This window comes from Haematobia irritans, chromosome 2 (assembly GCF_050003625.1).
Source record: "Haematobia irritans isolate KBUSLIRL chromosome 2, ASM5000362v1, whole genome shotgun sequence".
NCBI classification, from domain to species: Eukaryota; Metazoa; Arthropoda; class Insecta; order Diptera; family Muscidae; genus Haematobia; species Haematobia irritans.
The window spans coordinates 94,498,968-94,525,306 of NC_134398.1; the positions used below are offsets into that span (position 1 = coordinate 94,498,968).

Below are 26,339 nucleotides of genomic sequence, written 5' to 3' on the forward strand. Positions count from 1 at the left end.
AAAACGCTCATCCTGTGTTTATTGGGAACTCATTATTTATGCAGTGTTGAGTCAGTTGAATTTTTCCCAAACTCACTTTTTCTCGATCAGCAATGAGTTACCTTTTTACTCACTCTAAGCTGATGCATATTTAAGTGAAGTAAAGTCATGGAAACAATTCAAATAAACAAACAAAAAATATGTATTGACTTCTATAACTGTCAATTTGGATTTGGCTTTTTATATTTGTTTCAATTTAGCTTTTATTTTCAGAGAACTATTGTAATTTTTTTGTCACGTTTAGCGGTAAGTAGCATAGAAATGCATAATTCAAACGCAATTTAATAATTAAACTTTCCTTATTTCCACTAGAACCCATCATTATCAGTGAAGGAATAAATGGAAACTTCGAATAAAAGTGTTAAGTGGCTGTTTGAGGACGAAGATATTGGGAAAAACACTTAAGCCTTTTGGACTTTCCTGACGAATGCCACTTCCATTCCGTGTGCGTCATTACAAAAGTAGGTACAACTCCCTCTGAGTTAAACGAGAAAATTAACACCCCAATAAACACAGGATGAGCGTTTTTCAAATGCAACAACTTTTCAGTTTGAGGGTAAATATAATTTTCAACATAAATTCAACTTGACTTGAAATAGCTCATCTTCAAATTGTTTGCGAATTACTTCCAATTTGCCAAAATTTTGACGAAATCTTTGAAAAGGTGTTGAAGATAATATGAGAAAACTTTGACAAAACACTACCCTAAAATGCAACGAAAAAGCCATGTGGTTTTCAATACTTATTTGTGCAACGAAGTTCGTGGTCAATTGCAAGCAATTAAAAAAATGGAAAATTTTAGACAAATAACCAAATAGTTTATAAAAATAGGTAAGTGAAAATAAACGAGTATATACGGCCGTAAGTTCGGCCAGGCCGAAGCTTATGTACCCTCCATCATGGATTGCGTAGAAACTTCTTCTAAACACTGTCATCCACAATCGAATTACTTAAGTTGCGGTAACGCTTGCCGATGCCAAGGTATCTTAAAACCTCCTAACACCACCTTCTAAATTGTATGTAAGTCCAAACGTGGTATATATTAAATCAAAAAAGATCGATCCAATACGTATAAAATTCAGTTTGACAAAGTAGACATAACATTTTGACAAAATTTTCTACAGAAATAAAATTTTAACAAAAATTTTCTATAGAAATAAAATTTTCACAAAATTTTCTACAGAAATAAAAATTTTGACAAAATTTTCTATAAAAATAAACTTTTGAAAAAAAAATATTGTATAGAAATAAAATCTTGGTAGATTATTTTTGGCTCGAGTGGCAACCATGATTATGAACCGAATAAAATTTGAACAAAATTTTCTATAGATATAAAATTTTGAAAATCTTTCTCAAAATTTTGACAAAATTTTCTATAGAAATAAAATTTTGGTTCATTATTTTTGGCTCTAGTGGCAACCATGATTATGAACCGATATGGACCAATTTTTGTGTGATTGGACCAATTTTGATATGGTTATTAGCGACCATATACTAACACCACGTTCCTAATTTGAACCGGATCGGATGAATTTTGCTTCTCCAAGAGGCTCCGGAGGTCAAATCTGGAGAACGTTTGATATGGGGGCTATATATAATTATGGACCGATGTGGACCAATTTTTACACGGTTGTTAGAGACCATATACCAATACCATGTACCAAATTTCAGCCGGATCGGATGCAATTTGCTTCTCTTTGAGGCTCCGCAAGCCAAATCTGGGGATCGTTTTATATGGGGGCTATATATAATTTAGGACCGATGTGGACCAATTTTTGAATGATTGTTAGAGACCATATACCAACACCATGTACCAAATTTCAGCCGGATCGGATGAAATATGCTTCTCTTAGAGGCTCCACAAGCCAAATCTGGGGATCGGTTTATATGAGGGCTATATATAATTATGGACCGATGTGGACCAATTTTTGCATGATTGTTAGAGACCATATACCAACACCATATACCAAATTTCAGCCGGATCGGATGAAATTTGCTTCTCTTTGAGGCTCCGCAAGCCAAATCTGGGGATCGGTTTATATGGGGGCTATATATAATTATGGACCGATGTGGACCAATTTTTGCATGATTGTTAGAGACCACATACCAACACCATGTACCATATTTCAGCCGGATCGGATGAAATATGCTTCTCTTAGAGGCTCCACAAGCCAAATCTGGGGATCGGTTTATATGGGGGCTATATATAATTATGGACCGATGTGGACCAATTTTTGCATGATTGTTAGAGACCATATACCAACACCATATACCAAATTTCAGCCGGATCGGATGAAATATGGTTCTGTAAGAGGCTCCACAAGCCAAATCTGAGGGTCCCTTTATATGGGGGCTATACGTAAAAGTGGACCGATATGGCCCATTTTCAATACCATCCGACCTACATCGATAACAACTACTTGTGCCAAGTTTCAAGTCGATAGCTTGTTTCGTTCGGAAGTTAGCGTGATTTCAACAGACGGACGGACGGACATGCTTAGATCGACTCAGAATTTCACCACGACCCAGAATATATATACTTTATGGGGTCTTAGAGCAATATTTCGATGTGTTACAAACGGAATGACAAAGTTAATATACCCCCATCCTATGATGGAGGGTATAAAAATGAAATAAAACTTTAAGGTAGTCACTAAATGTATATCTCTTTGCAGAAAACTAAAATTATGGATTCTACGTTCTTGAAAACATTAAAAAGCTGACCGATGAAAAAATGGTGGACAATTAACTGGAACTGCTTCAAATAGTTTATAATAATTGGTACGTCAATATGAAAAATTAAATCAACACTTTAGAGAAGTCACTAAATTTAAATCTCTTTGCAGAAAACTAAAACCTTTGGATGCTACATTCTTGTAAACATTAAGAAGCTGACCAATGAAAAATGAGTTGCTTATCGACAAGAAAAAGTTTCCAGAAGCATTACAAGTGCAACCAATTAAAATTGTTAAAAACAACAAATTGTTGAAATCAACAACTTCTGGATGAAAATGTGTATCACATCGTCAGTTTAATTCATATGCTATTATCAGTTTAAAATGGATATTTTGTGAATTCGTTCTGCTGGAAATCAATTCTAACACGCGGTCCAGTACGTTCCTAATTTCAATTTGCCCGCATGTTAATAAATTTTAGTGCTGTTTTATGACACCAAAAGGAAGGAAAACGAATTATCAATGCAAAAGTGTTTATTAATAATGTTTAAGATATTTAAAGTTTTGTTGTATGTTTTTTTTTTGTTCTTATTTGTTGATATGTTTAATAAGATTAATATTTATCAATTGGTATTGTAGTGTATTATGTAGTGTAGTGTATTATTATATATTTTATTTTGATGAAAATGAATAAATTATACAAAATTCATAGAATTTTGGCTTTGACTTTCAATTTGAAGTGGGGATATCATTCATACAAATTTAGGTTGAAAAGTATTTGCAACGATGTTATTTTTGAATTTGACTCGCATCGAAAATTGTTTGACAAATTATTGAGTAGCGATGCATTTCAATTTGAGGATAACTCTTGAGATATTATTGCTAATGTGTTGAATTTCACTGTTGTGGGTAATGTCTGTTTTTTGTTGAGAACGCGATTTTCTCAACAATTTCTCAACTTGAATATTACCCTAATCCTTTGAAATTTTTTCAAAAAAAATTTGAAAAATTGTTGAAATTTAGCATTTTTCAAGCGTTTGTGTTTATTGGGACAACACTCAAACTCAAGACAAGATGAACTCAACTAATATTATCCGAATTTTTACTTAAGTTATATTTTATTTATTGTAAAATAATTTTAAAAAATCTGAATTGTTATTATTTTTTAATTAATTCAAAATAAAATGAATCAAAAATAATAAAACAAAATATTTTATTATCCACAAAGAGCTCACCATAGACTAATCAGTTAAGAGCTTACTCATAGTATGCTCATATATTATCAGCCTAAAGCTAACTCACTTTGAGCTAACTTTTGGTTAGCTGAAGCTTATTTATGCAGGTTTGAGTGAGGACTGACTCGTTCCAATGACAACACGTGTTAAAACTGAATAGGATTTTACATGGGAAATGAGTTAGGATTTGAGTCACCTGTGACTCAGTTATGACTAACAATTTATTAACTTAAAGTCACCTCAATTTCCTACAGGGGGTGTATAGTGTTGGCCAGAACACCTTTTAAGTGTGACACCACACGAAAATTGTACATGTGTGTACCAGAACAGACACGATAAACTTTATAAGAAATTACTTCGGGCTATTCCCCATCAAGTTATATTAGCATTTGCATCAAAGAGGTATAATTTTATACACAAACTACAGTACCATACTTAAAGGGGAGCTAGAATAGTCGTGAAGGGATACTCTCAATATGGAATAGATTACGAAGAAACATTTGACGTACTCTTAGAAACGTTACTTTTAAGATTGGCTTCAAGGTGAAACGTTACTCAAAGAGGAGAAGTACAAAGCTAGATTAGTCGTGAATTGGTACTCTCAACAATATTGAAGATATTACGAAGAAAGCTTGGCTAATCTACATAACATTGGCATATATAAAGTGGATGTTGTATGTGCATTCCTTCATAGTGATTTGGAAGAACAAATATTTATTGAGGTCCGTGAAGAAAGAGGGGGAAGTTTTTCACCTTATTTATATTCTAAATTGAACAACATTGAAAAAACATATGTCGCAGTTTATGTAGATATTTTTATACTTACAAATAAGCTCGACGCTAAAAACCAATACAACAACTTTCGTACCGGTTATTGGCAGTAAGTTTATTAAGAACAATGGATTACATAATTATATCATAAGGGCTTTCATATCATTATTTATGTTCTTGTTAATATTCCAAATCACCAACTGCCCATCAATTCCAGATGTACTAACTTTGTTTGCGTCGTATTTTTCACCATCATAAAGCCGAATACATGTGATTGCGTTCTGATGTATTGAGTCCACCAGAGTGTCTGAATTTTCCGTACGCAAGTTTCGATCAAGGGATTGGAAAATACGCATAGCTGATATACCACCAGCCTCTTTTTTCTGCGATTTGTCAAGTTTCTGCGTAAGAGTTAATTTATCACCATTCCACATATATACTAATGGTACGCAGCTATGACCTGCTACAACAATTGACGAAGTTGACACCCATTCACAAGCCAAAAATGGAAGAAACTCCGTTTTACATCTTACAATTACATTGGAATTATTTGCATCAGCGACACTTATACAGCTGTCGTGGCTAACCCAGCAAACCTTGTTACCATCGCTAGAAAACCTAACGCTGTTAATCCATCCCCCACCGTATGTGTTTGAATTTCTAAACTCAGCCATTAAATTTCCAAGAGGCATACGATTTCCCCATGGGGTTGGACAAGGCTGATCTTCTATATCTTTAATATATGCCGAAAAAATTCGAACCTGTGAAAAAGCATGTAAGCAAAATTATCTTAAGAGTAGACATGATAAATACCTTATAGTCGGTGGAACCTGCCGCCAAAAGTATATTATTTGGGTGCCAATCGAGAGACGTTATGGTCGACCTTATTGGTTTCTTGATATGTTTCGATACCCACCAATCATTTTCCGACTCAAAGTAACAAACTGATATTAGACGTGCTCCTGAACCAACAGCAAATTTATTTTCTGCTGGTGACCATTTGACACAAGTCGCAGCCCTATTGATGCGTAGCAAAACTAAAGTTGGTTTCCACTTTCCGTCTTCAGATTGCTGCCAGACATAAGCATTACGGTCTGCGGCACAACTAACAATTCGATTGGTATTTTCTGCCCAATCAATTCCCATTACCCGCAAATCATGTTGGTTCAGAATGTCCACTAATTTCCAATCATTATTGTCTCGTTTATAAATGTGAATTTCATTGTTATTTGGAGACAAGGCGATTTCTAAAGATAGCGAGAATGAATCATAGTAAATAATATATAGGCGTATAAGAAACTTACGAGTTCTATCTTTATTCCAAGCATGGCATGTAATAGGAGCCAATGATCCTCCAAATGTAAATACTTCGGCCATATTCTACAAATGGCTGCACTATTTAAAATTTATAATCGCGGACTCTGGGCCGTCTACACGATTCGAACTTTTCAATAAATGAGTAATTAAACCTTTTTGCAGTGTTGCCATAGTACCATTAAAGTTTGCGCTATTATTTACAAACTTTGTACCTAAATTGGAACGTTTTCGTTTATCGTAAAGAAATACAATAGCATCCCTGTCAACAATTCCATGTTCGAACAATTCAATAACACAAAATTAAGCCTCCAATTTTAGCCGCCGCTGACCATTTTACGCCAGCCCCGATCGCCAATTAATTACTAATATATCAATTTATATCACAAAAACGTATTAATAATTATTGTAGATCTTGCCAAAATTTTGAACATATGAGTCGTCCAGAATATAAGTTTATCCCGACCAAAGATTATAGATTTGAGGAAGATGGGAGATTGGCTTGCGTCATACCAAATGTTGCATTTACCAGATTAGTTTAATACATGTTTGTAATCTTTTAGTTTTTATTTTTTTAATGAAAAATGTAATTTCCTTAATGAAACAATGTTAAATTTAGACAAAAACAAAAAAATTACATTTCCCCCTTTATGGAAATTTATTTTGTGCTCTTAATTTCTTTTTATTCGCATTTTAATGCTATGTCAATACTTGTCGTATACGCGTTTGGTTCGAGTATTAAACTAAAGGCCGGTATGCACCTCTAGCGAAAAATTTCATTCCCATAAGAAATGCATTGCTATTTATGCTAACGAAATTTTCGGTAGCGTTCAATTTCGTAAGCTGGTACGCACCTCTAATGAAAATAACAGGGTTGTCAAAAGCATATTTTGGCAGCAAACATTTAATTTATTACAATCATTGTGTGCGTAAACGTTTTAAAAGGTCTGCAAATAATAAACAATTTATTTGCGGAATATTTGGAACATATATTAACAATTTCTAAAAGCGATTAGCTGGTTTAAAATTTGTGTACACAGCCCTGTTTTTTTGTTGTATACTTAATTAAATTTTTGCCACCGAAAATTTCGCTAGAGGTGCATACCGGCCTTAATGTGGTAACAAGGCATATTAATTAAAGGTAAAGTCACGAGCAAACGTGTGTACCCCCCATGATAATTATAATGTCAAACTAAAATGGCAAGGCATATTAATCCAGGTAAAGTCATGCAATCAGGTGACTAATATCGACATTCATCTTGTCAAAGGCTTTGTTTACGTTTAGTAGATTTGTTTACATTCTTTGTTTACATATATATTGCTTTTATTTACATTGTGTTATTAGTATGGGGTTAGTTTTACGAAACTTTTGCCTACTTGTTAGAAACTGGGGAGAAAATAAATTCAAAGTGCGCAAAATTACAATTCGGGAACAGCTCAAAGTATCACAATATGATGGAGGCATAAGGCAAATAAATGTTGAAGAATGTATTGCGAGTGTACGAATTGAGGCATTAAGGAATGTAAGAGATGCAATAGCAATAAATCATGGGATCTCTATGAAGTTCAAAGAGCTTATATGGAAAAGGTCATCATAAGTCTACGAGATGGATCAAATGGTTTTCTGGAATCCCCAATGGGTATAAAATAATGTATAACAATGTAACCACCAATAAAACAACAACTTTCTCATAGGAACCGGTTAAACCTTATGTTCATCTTTGGAATGGCTGCAATCCCGAAAAGAGGAAATGAAGATGCAAATACAACAAACAGCACCGCCACCAATTATTTTAAAAACAATCCTATTTAGGCGCAGCACCTGTAAATGATTGCTCGTGCAAAGCCCAAGGGTGGTAGCTGGCGTCTTCCTAAAATAATATGTATATAATGGGTACTTGAGGTACCCATTCACACCTAACGCAAGCTATGTAAGAATTAAAGCGGACATCTTACTCATTTACGAGAGCGGTGGTTTTGAGATCCAGAGATCAATTGTGTATATATCCCGAGGTATTGCGAGAACAGGGCAATTCAAATAAAACACAGATCGATTTGTCGATTGCGAGTCCAAAAAAGAACTTGTGCCTTTCATCATCGCGTGGAATCGCGCAAATATGATCTGGATTTAATGGACATTGAAGACTTGGTTAAAGTAGGTAAAAACTCAAAATGTGTCCATATTATGGAGCCAAACAATTGATTGAAGATGCAGACAATGTATTTATGTCCTATAACTATTTATTGGACACATCTGCACGGAAAGCAAATAGAATTGAATTGAGCAATACCTCATAATATCGGAAAGATAAATAATAAATAATTTTTATGATTTTTTATAATTTTTAATGGATTCTAACGCTGGTCTGAAACGTTTGACCTCAAATATTCTCAAAAATTCATATTTTTTTCAGATTGAATTTAACATTTTTCGACAAAATTTAAATAATTTGTACCATTTTATGAATTCTTAAACAGTTTTTAACCAATTTGAAACAAAAAATTTAACATTACCAATTAAAAATATGAATAAAACATGTTATAAAAAATTGAATGAAAAGAACTTCCTGTGTATTTAAAATGAAGAACATCATTGGGAGTACATCTTCTGGAAGTTCTTTTAAAGTTGTGCCTTTGGAAGAACTTCCAAATTTTTTGATGGGTAACTCTGCACTTCTGCCACATAGGATCAGCAATAATTTTTTTATGAAATAGCGCAATGCCTCATGCAAACGATCCATAAATTCTGTTTCTGGTGTAATACAATTGCAACCGAATCGTTCGTGTTCTCTCACTTCACCTAGGCTCTGTGCTAATCGTTCCAAAGTTCAGCTTCCTTGGCTGAACGAAAACGTCTACTGCGCTGTTGATTCATTTTTGCACGAGGGGCCACGCCGTCAATGGCCATAAGGAATAATTTCTGCGGTTTAATTAGAAAAAACAACTTGTCAATGTCCTTCAACATATCCTCCTGTTATGTTGAGATGGATGTTTGTATCATCGGAATGGGAGCAATTGTGAATAATGCCATTCATATCCAAATAAAGATTATCAAAATCGGGAACCTAAATAGAATACACAAGAAGCTCATAATTATTTCCTCCAACTTGTTACATGTCATTCCACACTTACGCATTGTTCCCAGGCCAATTCATTGAGACAAGGACACCGTTCGCTTATGTAGCGGGAAAATTTCGGCCCATTTTTTGTTGTTGTTTTGTATTGATGTCTGCCTTAGGCATATATTTAAATTCAAATGACTTTGTTCTTTGTAATAAACAATTGTTGGCTGAAAACAACACTACACATACACAAAATGTCAACTTAAGTCATCTGCCATTTTAGCAAGGCATATTAATTAAAGGTAAAGTCACGAGCAAACGTGTGTACCCCCCATGATAATTATAATGTCAAACTAAAATGGCAGATGACTTAAGTTGACATTTTGTGTATGTGTAGTGTTGTTTTCAGCCAACAATTGTTTATTACAAAGAACAAAGTCATTTGAATTTAAATATATGCCTAAGGCAGACATCAATACAAAACAACAACAAAAAATGGGCCGAAATTTTCCCGCTACATAAGCGAACGGTGTCCTTGTCTCAATGAATTGGCCTGGGAACAATGCGTAAGTGTGGAATGACATGTAACAAGTTGGAGGAAATAATTATGAGCTTCTTGTGTATTCTATTTAGGTTCCCGATTTTGATAATCTTTATTTGGATATGAATGGCATTATTCACAATTGCTCCCATTCCGATGATACAAACATCCATCTCAACATAACAGGAGGATATGTTGAAGGACATTGACAAGTTGTTTTTTCTAATTAAACCGCAGAAATTATTCCTTATGGCCATTGACGGCGTGGCCCCTCGTGCAAAAATGAATCAACAGCGCAGTAGACGTTTTCGTTCAGCCAAGGAAGCTGAACTGTGGAACGATTAGCACAGAGCCTAGGTGAAGTGAGAGAACACGAACGATTCGGTTGCAATTGTATTACACCAGAAACAGAATTTATGGATCGTTTGCATGAGGCATTGCGCTATTTCATAAAAAAATTATTGCTGATCCTATGTGGCAGAAGTGCAGAGTTACCCATCAAAAAATTTGGAAGTTCTTCCAAAGGCACAACTTTAAAAGAACTTCCAGAAGATGTACTCCCAATGATGTTCTTCATTTTAACTACACAGGAAGTTCTTTTCATTCAATTTTTTATAACATGTTTTATTCATATTTTTAATTGGTAATGTTAAATTTTTTGTTTCAAATTGGTTAAAAACTGTTTAAGAATTCATAAAATGGTACAAATTATTTAAATTTTGTCGAAAAATGTTAAATTCAATCTGAAAAAATTATGAATTTTTGAGAATATTTGAGGTCAAACGTTTCAGACCAGCGTTAGAATCCATTAAAAATTATAAAAAATCATAAAAATTATTTATTATTTATCTTTCCGATATTATGAGGTATTGCTCAATTCAATTCTATTTGCTTTCCGTGCAGATGTGTCCAATAAATAGTTATAGGACATAAATACATTGTCTGCATCTTCAATCAATTGTTTGGCTCCATAATATGGACACATTTTGAGTTTTTACCTACTTTAACCAAGTCTTCAATGTCCATTAAATCCAGATCATATTTGCGCGATTCCACGCGATGATGAAAGGCACAAGTTCTTTTTTGGACTCGCAATCGACAAATCGATCTGTGTTTTATTTGAATTGCCCTGTTCTCGCAATACCTCGGGATATATACACAATTGATCTCTGGATCTCAAAACCACCGCTCTCGTAAATGAGTAAGATGTCCGCTTTAATTCTTACATAGCTTGCGTTAGGTGTGAATGGGTACCTCAAGTACCCATTATATACATATTATTTTAGGAAGACGCCAGCTACCACCCTTGGGCTTTGCACGAGCAATCATTTACAGGTGCTCCGCCTAAATAGGATTGTTTTTAAAATAATTGGTGGCGGTGCTGTTTGTTGTATTTGCATCTTCATTTCCTCTTTTCGGGATTGCAGCCATTCCAAAGATGAACATAAGGTTTAACCGGTTCCTATGAGAAAGTTGTTGTTTTATTGGTGGTTACATTGTTATACATTATTTTATACCCGTTGGGGATTCCAGAAAACCATTTGATCCATCTCGTAGACTTATGATGACCTTTTCCATATAAGCTCTTTGAACTTCATAGAGATCCCATGATTTATTGCTATTGCATCTCTTACATTCCTTAATGCCTCAATTCGTACACTCGCAATACATTCTTCAACATTTATTTGCCTTATGCCTCCATCATATTGTGATACTTTGAGCTGTTCCCGAATTGTAATTTTGCGCACTTTGAATTTATTTTCTCCCCAGTTTCTAACAAGTAGGCAAAAGTTTCGTAAAACTAACCCCATACTAATAACACAATGTAAATAAAAGCAATATATATGTAAACAAAGAATGTAAACAAATCTACTAAACGTAAACAAAGCCTTTGACAAGATGAATGTCGATATTAGTCACCTGATTGCATGACTTTACCTGGATTAATATGCCTTGATGTGGTAAATGGTTTGCTGTGCTCAGTAGCCAATCTCCCATCTTCCTCTTCTATAATCTTTGATCCCGACGACAGTGCTCGAGTCGAACATATCGCAAATCTTGGCAACACTATAAGTTAAGTCCGACGGTATAATGGCTACTGCTGCTTGTTGTGCGCCTTGCAGACTATACTCAATAAACACAAACGTTTGAAAAATGGTAAATTTCAACAATTTTTCAAACATTTTTTCAAAGGATTAGTGTAATATTCAATTTGAGAAATTGTTGAGAAAATCGCATTCTCAACAAAAAACAGACATTACCCTCAAGGCCGGTATGCACCTCTAGCGAAATTTTCGGTAGCAAAAATTTATTTAATTCTACAACAAAAAAAAACAGGGCTGTGTACACAAATTTTAAACCAGCTAATCGCTTTTAAAAATTGTTAATATATGTTCCAAATATTCCTCAAATAAATTGTTTATTATTTACAGACCTTTTAAAACTTTTACGCACACAATGATTGTAGTAAATTAAATGTTTGCTGCCAAAATATGCTTTTGACAACCCTGTTATTTTCATTAGAGGTGCGTACCAGCTTACGAAATTGAACGCCACCGAAAATTTCGTTAGCATAAATAGCAATGCATTTCTTATGGGAATGAAATTTTTCGCTAGAGGTGCATACCGGCCTTCAACAGTAAAATTCAACACATTAGCAATAATTTCTCAAGTGTTATCCTTCAATTGAAATACATCGCTACTCAATAATTTCTCAAACAATTTTCGATGCGAGTCAAATTAAAAATTAACATCATTGCAAATACTTTTCAACAAAAATTTGTATGAATGATATTTCCACTTCAAATTGAAAGTCAAAGCCAAAATTCTATGAATTTTGTATAATTTATTAATTTTTGTCAAAATAAAATATATAATAATACACTACACTACATAATACACTGCAATACCAATTGAAAAATAATCTTACTAAACATATCAACAAATAAGAACAAAACAACAAAACTTTAAATAGCTTAAACATTATTTGTAAACTCTTTCGCATTGATAATTCGATTTCCTTCCTGTTGGTGTCATAAAACAGCATTAAAATTTATTAATATGCGGGCAATTTGAAATTAGAACGTGCTGGACCGCATGTTAGAATAGATTTCCAGCAGAAGGAATTCACAAAATATCCATTTTAAACTGATAATAGGATGTAAATTAAACTGACGATGTGATGCACATTTTCATCCAGAAGTTATTGATTTTAACAATTTGTTGTTTTTAGCAATTTTAATTGGTTGCACTTTGAAATGTTTCTGGAAACTTTTTCTTGTCGATAAGCCACTCATTTTTCATTTGTCAGCTTCGTAATGTTAGCAAGAATGTAGCATCCAAAGATATTAGTTTTCTGCAAAGAGATTTAAATTTAGAGATTTAGTGACTTCTCTAAAGTGTTGATTTAATTTTTCATATAGACTTACCACTTATTATAAACTATTTGAAGCAGTTCCAGTCAATTGTCCAACTTTTTTCATCGTCAGCTTTTTAATGTTTTCAAGAACGTAGAATTCATAATTTTAGTTTTCTGCAAAGACATATACATTTAGTGACTTCCTTACAGTTTTATATCATTTTTTTATTTTCACTTACCTATTATTATAAACTATTTGGAGTATATTTAGTTATTTCTCTAAATTTTTCCAATTTTTTTATTTCTTCCAATTGACCACGAACAAATAAGTATTGAAAACCACATGGTTTTTTCGTTGCATTTTAGGGTAATGTTTTGTCAAAGTTTTCTCATATTACCTTCAACACCTATTCAAAGATTTCATCAACATTTTGGCAAATTGGAAGTAATTCGCAAACAACTTCAAGATGAGCTCTTTCAAGTCAAGTTGAATTTATGTTGAAAATTATATTTACCCTCAAACTGGAAAGATGTTGCATTTGAAAAACGCTCATCCTGTGTTTATTGGGTAATACTAGGTTCGCACTAGACACGAAATCTCGCTATTTAGAACTCAAATCTCTTTACAAATTTCAAGTGTTCGGACTGGCAAAATTACGAGATTTCCTAGATTTGAGGATTTAAGAGCTGTTTGTATATATATCCATAGATCAATTAAAATAGAGACATACCTTGACACTTCACCATGTTTTTGTTTATTTGCAGAGCGCAGTCATTCCACTCACTTCCGCAGTCAAGTGACTCAATTTCTTTTTGAAAAACGAGAATTACCGTACAAATCAGTCAATTTGCATTTCAAAAAAGTTGTGGATGTATAGAATTTTATGTGCTTTTTCAATATTTGGTGATTCATCAAAAGAACAAAGGAAAGGAAACAAATTAAAGCCAAATAAAAAAATTACTCAATTGCAGACGTAGGTTAGGTTATGTGGCAGCCCGATGTGTCAGGCTCACTTAGACTATTCATTCCATTGTGATACCTCAGTGGTGAACTTCTCTCCTATCACTGAGTGCTGCTCGTTTCCATGTTAAACTTAATGACAAGGGACCTCCTTTTTTATAGCCGAGTCCGAACGGCGTTCCACATTCCAGTGAAACCACTTAGAGAAGCTTTGCAACCCTCAGAAATGTCACCAGCATTACTGAGGTGGGATAATCCACCGCTGAACAACTTTTTGGTGTTCGGTCGTAGCAGGAATCGAACCCACGACCTTGTGTATGCAAGGCGGGCATGCTAACCATTGCACCACGGTCGCTCCCAAATTGCAGACGTAAAAGAGCCCTCTACGGTGTGCAGACAAACTACAGCGCTGTGAATTCACTTGAGATGTCTATACCTTAATTGGTCTATGGTATATCAATACAAACACAAACCCGTATGTGGGCACGCACACACACACACTCATCTACAAGGAAAATTGGGACAGGGTTGCAAGAAGCGCTTTTTTAGTACAAAAACCACAGTTGTACAAGACATACTGTCTTGATGTTGAAAGTGATTTTGTTGAAATCCTCTACAGCCAGCTGACATTTGCCTATTGTAAATCTACCTAGATCTAGAAGGATTTCGGGCAAAATCCTTGTTTACGAGGATTTCGTGTCTAGTGCGAACGTAGTATAATGCTATGGTCCCACCTGAGAATGAAGCCGCCGATTTTAGCCGCCCCCGGCCATTTTTTCCAGTCGACGCCGCCGCCGGTTTAATTCAGAAAAATGTATTAATAATTGTCGTATATTTTGTCAAAATTTAGAACCTTTTGCACACAATCAATCAATTTAAAGATGCTATAATGATTTTGTACAAATGTAGCTCAGAAAATTTGGATGAAATGTAAATTTGATTGTAAGATTGGTTGTACAACCAATCGAATAATTTCAAATGGATAATTGCCTGTCGCCGAAGAGACATTATTATACCGGCTTCAAGCTGCCGGAGGCAAAAATGTAGAGTCAGCTGCCGCCTACAAAAATGGGTCGGCTTCATTCTCTGGTTCCCACTGACTCGTTTTCCTCATTCGTTTTTCCAAAAAATTTCACCGTTCACACCATTTGGAAATTCAAAAATTGTACTCCAATACACCTCTCACAATTTTAAGCGTAATAACTATGTTTTCAGCACTTCATTTTCGTTTTTATTTAAATAAATTATAATAAGATAGTTGCGCTTGGCGTTTCACAAAATATAAACAATAGTGATGGCAAAATACTTTCATGTACATTTTCAAAGGGAAAACATTTTTTTAAAGTTATTTTCACATGGACATATTCTTCAAAGCCTATGTTTATTCCTTTTTTTCTATGAAATTTATTTCAATATTTTGACATATCCCAATAAACACAGCCCAATAAACACAGGATGAGCGTTTTTCAAATGCAATAACTTTTCAGTTTGAGGGTAAATATAATTTTCAACATAAATTCCAAGGCATATTAATTAAAGGTAAAGTCACGAGCAAACGTGTGTACACCCCATGATATTTAGAAAGTCAAACTAAAATGGCAGGTCACTTAAGTTGACATTTTTTGTATGTGTAGTGTTGTTGTATTGTAATATTTATGTACACAAAGAATGTAAACAAACCTACTAAACGTAAACAAAGCCTTTGACAAGATGAATGTCGATATTAGTCACCTGATTGCATGACTTTACCTCTTTAATATGCCTTGCATAAATTCAACTTGACTTGACAGCTCATCTTCAATACATCTTCAAATTGTTGCGAATTACTTCCAATTTGCCAAAATGTTGACGAAATCATTGAAAAGGTTTTGAAGATAATATGAGAAAACTTTGACAAAACACTACCCTAAAATGCAACGAAAAAACCATGTGGTTTTCAATACTTATTTGTGCAACGAAGTTCGTTGTTAATTGGAAGAAATAAAAAAATGGAAAATTTTAGACAAATAACTGAATTTACTCCAAATAGTTTATAATAATAGGTAAGTGAAAATAAAAAAATGAAGTAAAACTTTAAGGAAGGAAGTTGAAAAGGTGTTGAAGATAATATGAGAAAGCTTTGACATAACACTACCCTAAATGCAACGAAAAAACCATGTTTTTAGTACTTCTTTGTGCCACGAAGTTCGTGGTCAATTGGATGAAATAAAAATATTAGAAAATTTTAGACAAATAACTGAATTTACCCAAAATAGTTTATAATAATAGGTAAGTGAAAATAAAAAATGAAATAAATCTTTAGGGAGTCACTTAATGTATATCTCTTTGCTGAAACCCAAGATTATGGATTCTACGTTCTTTAAAACATTAAAAAGCTGACCGATGAAAATGTTGGACAATTAACTGGAACTGCTTCAAATAGTTTATAATAATTGGTAAGTCAATATGAAAAATTAAATCAAAATTTTAGAGAAGTCACTAAATTTAAATCTTTTTGCAGAAAACTAAAATCTTTGGATGCTACATTCTTGCAAACATTAAGAAGCCGATGAAAAATGAATGGCTTATCGACAAGAAAAAGTTTCCAGAAAGATTTCAGAATGCAACCATTTTTTTTTTTTGAATTTTGAATTTGACGGCGCTTCTGAGAATCCCCACCACGTCGAAAACAATCGTATACGTCGAAAACAATCGTCGGAAAAGTGCTGTCACTATTGAGAAGTTGTACCACGCCAATGTACTTCAAAAAAGTATCGCATGAGTGCAATTATTAGGTGCTTTTAGATAAATTTAGATCGATGAAAAAATGTTGGGCAATTAACTGTAACAGCTTCAAATAGTTTATAATAATTGGTAAATCAATATGAAAAATTAAATCAACACTTTAGAGAAGTCACTAAATTTAAATCTCTTTGCAGAAAACTAAAATCTTGCTACATTCTTGCAAACATTAAGAAGCTGATTAATGAAAAGTGAGTGACTAATCGACAAGAAAAAGTTTCCAGAAACAATTCAAAATGCAACCAATTAAAATTGTTAAAAACAACAAATTGTTAAAATCAAGAACTTCTGGATGAAAATGTGCATCACATCGTCAGTTTAATTTATATCCTATTAAAATTGATATTTTGTGAATTCCTTATGCTGGAAATTTATTCTAACAAGCGGTCCAGTAAGTTCCTAATTTCAAATTGTCTGCATATAAATGTTAATGATGTTTATGACAACAACAGGAAGGAAATCGAATTATCTATGCAAAAGTGTTTACAAATAATGTTTAAGATATTTAAAATTCTGTGGTTTGTTGTTTTGTTCTTATTTGTTGATATGTTTAATAATTGGTATTGTACACCCATAGAAAAATTATTACCATACGGTCTCAAATCAATACCGTACGTTATTGATAGTTAGCCAACCCCGTATGGTACAATATCAATACGGGACGGTACAGGCGGTACACAAAGCATGAAAGTACCATACGGTATTATGAAAATACCAAAATGGTATTAAAAATAATACCTAAGCGGTATTAATATTTATACCATTAAGTTATTGATTTATAAACAGTATGGTATTACCAAATAATATCAAAACGGTATTGGGTTTAATACAAACCCGGTATTTATTGTTATAATACATATTAGTTCAATAAAACAAACGTAACAATGACTTTTCGTTTAATACATTTATAAAATACATAGTACATACACTTCACCACTTTTTTCATGCAAAATTATTCTTTGTCCCATCACAGGCTCTGTATGCCTCAAGCTGTCTGTTGTAAGATTTGGAAAGCTTTTGTATGTCTCTTACGTATCTAATGAGAGAATGGCTCCGAATTAGTAAACATTAATAATACTAAAACATTTTATACTTACGAATACTTCGCTATATCCACAAATTTAGTTTTTTCAGTCATCATGTTTTCTGCTGTTTCAATTTGTCATGTTAGTTTGACATATTATATAACCTGGCTTCCCTGCATATTTGCCTCACTGGCCATTGAGGAAGTGTTTTTCTCATCCTATCTGTTACATACCGAATTCTCCACTTAATTTGGTGCATGCTTAGATGATTAAAAAATTACCGCAGCTGAAAATTCTGCCGTTTTAAATTGAAATCAATAAAAATACGACTTCTTTACATATGAAATTTATATTTTAATAGCAATGATGTTTGTAAAATAATTAAAATGACATTGACTTGTGAAACCCATCCGTAAGTGGTGATAACTAAGTTGCAGTTACGACAATTAATTACGGCAGGTCGTGTTATCCGAATTCAAGCAAAATTTTTCAAAGTAGAGATATTCAGTTCCTACAACTGTCTGTCGTCTATAACAAATGTAAATCCATTGAAATAAGATTATAAATGTAGAATTTTCATTACTTCAACCAATTTCCAACCAACCTCTTCTCTGTGTGTATCTTCGGTCTACATGGGAGATGATGTGTCTTTAAGACCTAAGCTCAACCCCAATGCTACAGGAAGCTCTTTAACAAGACAAAGTCTACCAGAGCTACGGAGGATTGAGATACTTACAAGATTAATCTGAAATAAGCAAGAACTGAGAAGGGCTCAGCACAACTCGTGGATTGATTACTGTAGCAGTATGGGAAATACGTCCTAGGCTTCCAGATTACGGAAGGAACTTGAATCCACTAACTCCGTTTAGGGTTTCATCGGAGGGACATCGTCGCGGTAGGCGAAACATTTTTCAGCGACGACAAATACGATAGTTCAAGCGCCACGAAGGCCGTTCTATGACACGGCTTTGGCTGATTGCTTGGAATGTATGCTGGCATGCAAAGCAGTCATGGTATTATATATTTGACGGAATCCATGTTGATGATTGGCAACTGGAAAATTCTCAGAAAGGATGAGATGAGTAGAGCCTTGGATACTGGAAAGAAAATGTCTGTACGATTTACCTTTACTCGAGTCTTTGCCTTGCTTCAGTAGTGGAATCACCCTACCCATTTTCCAGACATCGGTTATGATGAGGAATTCAAAGGAAACATTGAAGAGTCTGGCCAAGTACTCAACTCCCAGTGCTCCCAGATGCTTCAGCATTAGCATAGAGATTCCGTCGGGGCCCAGCGCTTTGGATGGTTTCGTGCTGTTACACTGGTAGAAAAAAGGCGCTATGTGGCCATTACCGTTTGGTATAAATAAATTGATTCACGTTACCTTTTAATTTTGGTACAACTTTTTATCAAATCATTTACATCCGGTATTATTGTGGTATTAACTATCACAACACCGTAACACATGATATGTAGACGTTGCGACCAATTGTAATTGGTCGCCTTGGTAGTTTAGTTTTTTTTTCATGCGGCTTGTAAATAACAATAGTTTGGGATAAGATGACGAATATTAAATGAACTCAGTGAACTTCGCTATGAAGTATAGGTAAGTATAATATTTTTCAGCATTATTTATGTTTTCTAATTCGATCATCCTTTAATTAGATGCGCAACTGACATACAAAAACCTTCCAAATACAACAACAGACGACTTGGGGGATGCAGTGCCTGAATTGCGACATGGAGCTGAATTGGGAGAAAAACTTTGCATGGAGAAATGACTTGAGGGATGCAGTGCCTGAATTGCGACATGGAGCTGAATTGGGGAAAAAAACTTTGCATGCAGAAATGATTAGGTTTTTGTATGTATGTTATGTATTAAATGAAGTACGTAACAAAGACATTTTACGTGTGTTTTATTAAACTAAATATTATTAAACCAATACCATTTAGGTATTATTTGGTGTTGATTTTATTAATGTCTTAAAAAGCTTTTGTATGATAATTCAATATAGTTCTTTATTATTCAAAGTAACTATGGGAATCCAATTCAAATACCTAAAGTATATAGTGAAAATTATCTCAATGGTAGTTTGTTAACAATTATTGTATGTCAGCAATTTATTATCCAACATTCCCCCACACTTAATTTTCTTTTCCTCTAAATTTTTTTTGAATTCTCTCTGAACGTTTTGGTGTAAAATGTTGCCGACGTTTCCCTCTACGTTGTCCTCCAATGTGATCATCAGTGTCAAGGGTAGTGCTGTTACTACCCAAAGATATGGGCGTTTTCGGTGTCTGTTTAGCTGGTGAAGGTATTCCTGAATTGTTGGTTTCTGGTACTCCGGTTGTTTCTATAGCTTCTGATGTTTGTCTCCTTGTAGTAATATTTGGTACATTATGTGCTAAATTTTGTGGATTCTCCTCTTGTATATGCTCCTGATTTAATTGGTTATCAGGAATCGATATATCAAAATCATCTGCCTTTCTCTCTGGTTGCCTCTCTTTGTAAATTTGGCTTTCAGGAATTCTTTCGTGTCTGATCTTTATTTGATTTTGATGCTTTCTCATTACCCCTTGTACTGTTTTTACTAAATACATTAAGTTACCAATTTTTCCCATCACTTCACCTTCCATCCACTGTCTATTCCCGGAGAAATTTTTTACATTCACTTTTTGGCCAATAGAGAATTTTGGAGGAGAACTTGTTGTGTTGTTTCGAACTGGAAACATTGCTGACAAAATAGTGCGAGGCTGTCGACCGTGTAATAATTCCGCTGGTGATTTTCCTGTTTTGGGATCTGGTGTTGATCTGTATGTTACCAAGTATGTGTATAAGGCCTGCTCTTGATTAGTTTGTTCCTTTATTATCTTGTAGAAATTGGATTTAAAAGTCCGAACAAAGCGTTCAGCCAACCCATTTGATGCTGGATGAAAAGGGGCAGTTGTCAAATGCTCAATTGTGTTTACTTCACAAAATCTTTTAAATTCGGATGATGTAAATTGTGTACCATTGTCACTTACAATGGTACGAAGTAAGCCTTCAATTGCAAAGATGTTTTGTAGGGCTAATATAGTTGATGATGAGGTCGCTGCCGAGACTTGTCTTACGAATGGAAATTTGGAGTACGAGTCGACTACAACTAGCCACATTTTTCCAAGGAAGGGTCCTGCAAAATCAATATGTATCCTTTCCCATGGCATTTTTGCCTCGGGCCATGATGAAAATACTTGTTTTGGGCTTACTCCGTTTTCTTGACATATAGGACAACATTTTGCAACCCTTTCAATTTCTTTATCTATATCTGGAAACCATACATAACTTCTAGCAAGTTGTTTCATTCTGGCTGCCCCCCAATGCCCCTCATGGAGCATATTCAAAACTTTTGAATAGAGTGAGCTTGGGACAATGACTCGCGTGTAGTCACTATGCAGAAGGCCAGTGATTTATTTGATTTGTTCTTCTCTGGCCAGCCATTCATTACATATTTTTCCACCAATTTTAATACAGTATCTTGTTTTGTATGTGATGAAATCATTTCAGCGTCCAAAGGACAGTCCTGCAGTACTGTGTTATATACTTCATCAATATATAATACATCTGCTTCAGTTTGATCAAATTCAATGTCACTACCTGATGGTAACCTCGACAATGCGTCAGCATTTGCATGGTAAGCAGTTGCTTTATATTTTATTGAATAGTTATATGCTTGTAGTGTAATTGCCCATCGTTGAAGCCGATGGAGGGTCATAACTGGAAGTTTCTTAAATGGGTGAAATATTGTGGTTAGCGCTTGATGATCCGTTACGAGTTCAAAATGTCTTCCATAGAGGTACTGTGGAAATTTTGTCACCCCGAAGATAATAGCTAGGGCTTCCTTCTCTACCTGAGAATAGTTCTTTTGGGAATCATTCAGAGTTTTTGATGCGAAGCATATTGGCTTTTCAGTGCCATCGGGTAGTCTATGAGACAAAACAGCCCCAATTCCGCGGCTGGATGCGTCTGTTGCAAGAATAATAGGGTAATTATCATCATAATGTACTAATTTTGTAACGTTCATAATATCTTGTTGTAACGCCTTAAAAGCTGATTCCTGTTCATCACCCCAGATAAATTTTACATTAGTCTTTCGAAGTTCGTTTAACGGAGCTGCTTTCTTGGAAAAATTTTGAATAAATTTATTGTAATAATTGACTTTGCCTATAAATGATTCTAGCTCTTTTATATTCGATGGTCTTGGCATATTTTGAATCGCTACTAACCGCTTTTCAGAAGGTTTGATTCCATCACAATCGATCATGTGTCCAACGTATTCTACTGATTTTTTGGCAACTACGCATTTTTCTGCTTTAAATTTAAGTCTGTGAGTCTCCAGCATTTTAAATATATTTGTCACGTTTTTAATATGTTCCTCATTTGTTCTACCTGTTATAATCACGTCGTCGAGGTAGACTGCGCACCCCGGAATATCCCTTAATATTCCCTCCATGAGTCGTTGGAAGATTGCAGGTGCACTTGCAATACCTAACGGCATACCCTTGTATCGATATAATCCAAATGGTGCATTAATAACCATTATCCTTTTTGATTCTTCACATAATTCGATCTGCAAATAGGCATCGCTTAGGTCTATTTTGGAGAAATACTGACCCCCCTGAAGTTTGTGGAAAATGTCCTCAATTCGAGGTATTGGGTACTTGTCAATCTCAATCTGTTGATTGAGTGTTGTTTTTAAATCGGCACATATTCTTATGGCACCATTAGGTTTTTGAACAATTACAATTGGTGAGGCCCATTCACTTGAATTCACCGGCTCTATGACTTCATTTTGAACGAGGCGTTCAACTTCTTGTTTTACTTTGTCGTGTAAGGCAAATGGTATATTGTATGGTTTCATAAATTTTGGAATTGATTCAGACTTCAAGTTAACTTTAGCTTTAAATGTCCTACAGTGACCCAACCCCTCGGAAAATACTCCATTAAAATCCTTCAAAACGTTCTTAATATCCATTTCTAAATCTTCTATAGACTCACTTTCTATTTTTAGGCAATTGTCAACAATTTCATTACAGGGACCTTTTATTTCAAATCCAAATTCCTTGAACCAATCTAATCCAAATATATTAGTAACATGTTCTATGTTTACTACATAAAGACTTAATTTTCGCTTTTGTTTGCCCATTTCGACCCATACCGTCACCACACCTTTTATGGGTAATATAGTTCCACCATACGATTTTAAAGTTTTATTACTTACGATACACATAGGTTGATTTAATTTTCTGTAGACCTCCAAACCAATCAAAGAACATGAAGCCCCTGTGTCACATTGAAAATCCAACTCTTCATTATTTACCTTGATTGAAACCATAAGTTTTCCTTCTTTCGCGCTGATATTATTAATATTTTCGACTGTTTGTATTTGACATATGGCTGATTCCTCTAATAATATTTCTTGAATTTGACGAACTTTTTCAGAAATAACTTGGAAGTTACATACCTTTGCAATGTGACCGACTTTTGAGCATTTGTGGCATTTGGTTTTGTTCTTGAAATGATAGCAATCCGTTCTTTTGTGTGACTTACCACAGTCTGGACAAGACTGGAAACTATTTATCTGGACCTTACCCTGCGTTTTATAGTGAGAATTTGAATACCGCCGAATAGCATTGACTTCGTTTACTGAATCCATGGTATTGTTAATCTCACTGGAAGCTTTTACCGTTGCTTCAAAAATAGAGCAGATTTGTAAAACTTCTTCTAGCGTTGGATTTGATTTTTGGAGGCAAGCTGATCGGACTTTTTCATGTGGAGTGTATAACACGATCATGTCCCTTATTTTACTATCGACATAGGACTGTTTGCAATTTTCATTATCGCATACAAAACTGCACTCCCTTGCTGCTACTCGTAGATCGGCTACCCAGTCAGCATATTTTTGATTTTCCTTCATTCTTATTTGATTGTAAAATTTGTATCTTGCCGCCAAAACGTGCTGAGTACTCCTAAAGTGGTCATCTAGGCCTGTAATTAATTCAGTGTAGGATTTCTCATCGGCTTTACCCACAAAATTTCTGAATTAATTCTAATGTATCACTTCCAATCCAGCTCAACAGACACGAACGCTTCGTGGCCTCACAAGTTATAGAACACGCTTTGATGTGATGATCCAATTGAAAACGATAAGTTGACCATTGTTCCGTTCCCTGGACAAAATTTCTGAAAGTGGGTATCGTAGAAGTGGTCTTATTTGATGACATAATATTTTCTAAAATTTCCTTATTTTCAGCCATCAACCGCGCGACAAATTGTTGATTGGCTTCATGCATCTGACCCAAAATCTGCTTAAGTACGTTTAGATCCATTTTTGCTTATATCCTCGTCGCCAGATGTTGATTTTATTAATCTCTTAAAAAGCTTTTGTATGATAATTCAATATAGTTCTTTATTATTCAAAGTAACTATGGGAATCCAATTCAAATACCTAAAGTATATAGTGAAAATTATTTCAATGGTAGTTTGTTAACAATTATTGTATGTCAGCAATTTATTATCCAACATTTGGTAATACCGCACTGTTTATACATCAATACCTTTATGGTATAAATAATAGTACCGCTTAGGGACATTAGCGTAGCTAGACAATTTTCCTGGGGGGCTATAGCCCCCCTAGCTAAAAATTTATAGTCTGAACTTATAGGTTCAATTATTGTTTTATTTCATAAAAAAGAATAAAAAAATAGATATCAAAATAATATATAATAAAGCAACTAAAAGTAGTTCCACACTTTTCCCAGCACAAAAATTGGGATTTGTTTTAAAGGCACAACTTTAAAAGCACTTCCAAAAATCTCCTCACAAAGAAGTTAATTATATTAACTACACAGGAAGTTTTTTACTTCATTTTTTCATATTTTAATGCGTAATTTTTGTTTTCTTTTTTCAAATAGTTTAAAAAAAGAGTAAGAATAAATAAAATGGTAAAAATTATTCAAATTTTGCCACAAAAATGCTAAATCCATTATAAAAAAATCGATAATTTTCGAAAATATTCAAACAAGCGTTAGAATGCATTAAAAATCATAAAAAAATATAAAAATGATTATAAATTAATATTTCTTGAAGCTCGAGGTCTTTATAAATATTTATATTATTCCAACAAAAGGTCGACCAAAAATCAAATAAGAAACGAATAAATAAAAACTATTTATTTGGGAAAATATCACACAATTTTTTAATTCACATTCAAAACTCTGAATTCGGATCACACCGTAAGAAGTGATGCAAATTTATTGCAACGGCTGTTGAAACGGTGGACATTCGTTCTATGACGAGTTCCTATTACATTCATCGCTTCTCCGCCAATTTTGCACCACTTCCGGACCCAAAAAGAACATTTTCACTTCTTTTTTGGCGAAGCTTTTTTGCAGCATTATTAAGATATTAATGTATGAAAGAATAGTTTTAATACCAATTACTATTTTTTAATTAAGATGACTAAACCAGACTAAACAATATAATAAAGGAGCTTTACAGCCTGTTTCTGTATGTCGAATGAGCTCTGTCGATGGACTAAAATGAAAACAAACAGCTGAAACAAACAGCTGTTTCTACACTCAAAAAAAAGTGAACCCTATATTTCACTAAAGCTTATTTAATTTTTTTTTTTTTGAGTTCATGGTATTAGTACGGTTTAATAAAGTCTCCATGCCTTTAATAATTTTTTTGCTTACGTTAGTTAAATAATTAAATAAAATAGAGGAAAAAATTATACACAAATGAAGCATAAAAATTAACTAAATTCGGTTCTCCCACAAAATAGTTCAGAATTCCTTAAAACTTGTACATTTTACCAGTAATGAGCCCATCATGAACTTCGTATGGTACTAACTTCAAACTTCGAAATTTTCTTTAACAAGTGAAAAAAATTAATTATGTCTAATAAATTTTCTTGAATTTGTTGAAAATTATTTACTTAGTTTTGTGAAATCGGCGTGACATCTGCGTTTCTAATACAGTTAAGTTAAAATTTTCTAAAATTAATATATTTGTTTCTAAAACTAACTAAAATTTTCTTTCGTGGTGGGTTCACTGTTTGTTCAGTGTATGCATTTCAGTCGATCGATTGAACTCGTTCGACATACAGAAACAGGCTGTTAGTTATTCAACTAAACCATAAGTTCAATCACAGCTCTATTTCATAAATATCAGACTTCAAACATTGCCATCGTCAACTGCTACCAGAACCCAAGTAATTCGATTGTGCATGAAAGTCTTTAGCGGAACTTTGTGCGGTTGTATATACTTGTTTAATTTTTATAAAGATGTAAAATCGTAAATAGGTTTTCCGTACGTTATTGATAGTTAGCCAACCCCGTATGGTACAATATCAATACCGAACGGTACAGGCGGTACGCAAAGCATGAAAGTACCATGCGGTATTATGAAAATACCAAAACGGTATTAAAAATAATACCTAAGCGGTATTAATATTTATACCATTAAGTTATTGATTTATAAACAGTGTGGTATTACCAAATAATACCAAAACGGTATTGGGTTTAATGCAAACCTGG

The 26,339-nt window shown here is 34.0% G+C and overlaps 1 protein-coding gene and 4 long non-coding RNA genes across 5 annotated transcripts; 2 read left to right on the plus strand and 3 right to left on the minus strand.

Moving 5' to 3' along the window:
• Positions 1-6: 6 nt before the first annotated feature.
• LOC142225808 (uncharacterized) lies at positions 7-3,428 on the plus strand. Its single transcript, XR_012719433.1, has 5 exons — positions 7-285; positions 352-595; positions 704-870; positions 2,715-2,820; positions 2,886-3,428. It is a non-coding gene; the product is annotated as an uncharacterized LOC142225808 (long non-coding RNA).
• A 1,381-nt stretch (positions 3,429-4,809) lies between these two features.
• Positions 4,810-6,185, minus strand: Arpc1 (Actin-related protein 2/3 complex, subunit 1A). The gene is made up of 3 exons (XM_075295625.1): positions 6,025-6,185; positions 5,534-5,967; positions 4,810-5,481 (listed from the first exon to the last, which is right to left on the minus strand). The coding sequence occupies exons 1-3, from the start codon at positions 6,095-6,097 to the stop codon at positions 4,861-4,863; spliced, it is 1,128 nt and encodes a 375-aa protein (XP_075151740.1). The 5' UTR covers positions 6,098-6,185; the 3' UTR covers positions 4,810-4,860.
• Positions 6,186-8,908: 2,723 nt separating this feature from the next.
• On the minus strand, positions 8,909-9,357 carry LOC142223343 (uncharacterized). Its single transcript, XR_012718691.1, has 2 exons — positions 9,167-9,357; positions 8,909-9,099 (listed from the first exon to the last, which is right to left on the minus strand). It is a non-coding gene; the product is annotated as an uncharacterized LOC142223343 (long non-coding RNA).
• A 39-nt stretch (positions 9,358-9,396) lies between these two features.
• LOC142225811 (uncharacterized) lies at positions 9,397-9,920 on the plus strand. The gene is made up of 2 exons (XR_012719435.1): positions 9,397-9,662; positions 9,730-9,920. It is a non-coding gene; the product is annotated as an uncharacterized LOC142225811 (long non-coding RNA).
• A 311-nt stretch (positions 9,921-10,231) lies between these two features.
• LOC142225812 (uncharacterized) lies at positions 10,232-11,584 on the minus strand. The gene is made up of 2 exons (XR_012719436.1): positions 11,155-11,584; positions 10,232-11,099 (listed from the first exon to the last, which is right to left on the minus strand). It is a non-coding gene; the product is annotated as an uncharacterized LOC142225812 (long non-coding RNA).
• Positions 11,585-26,339: the final 14,755 nt, after the last annotated feature.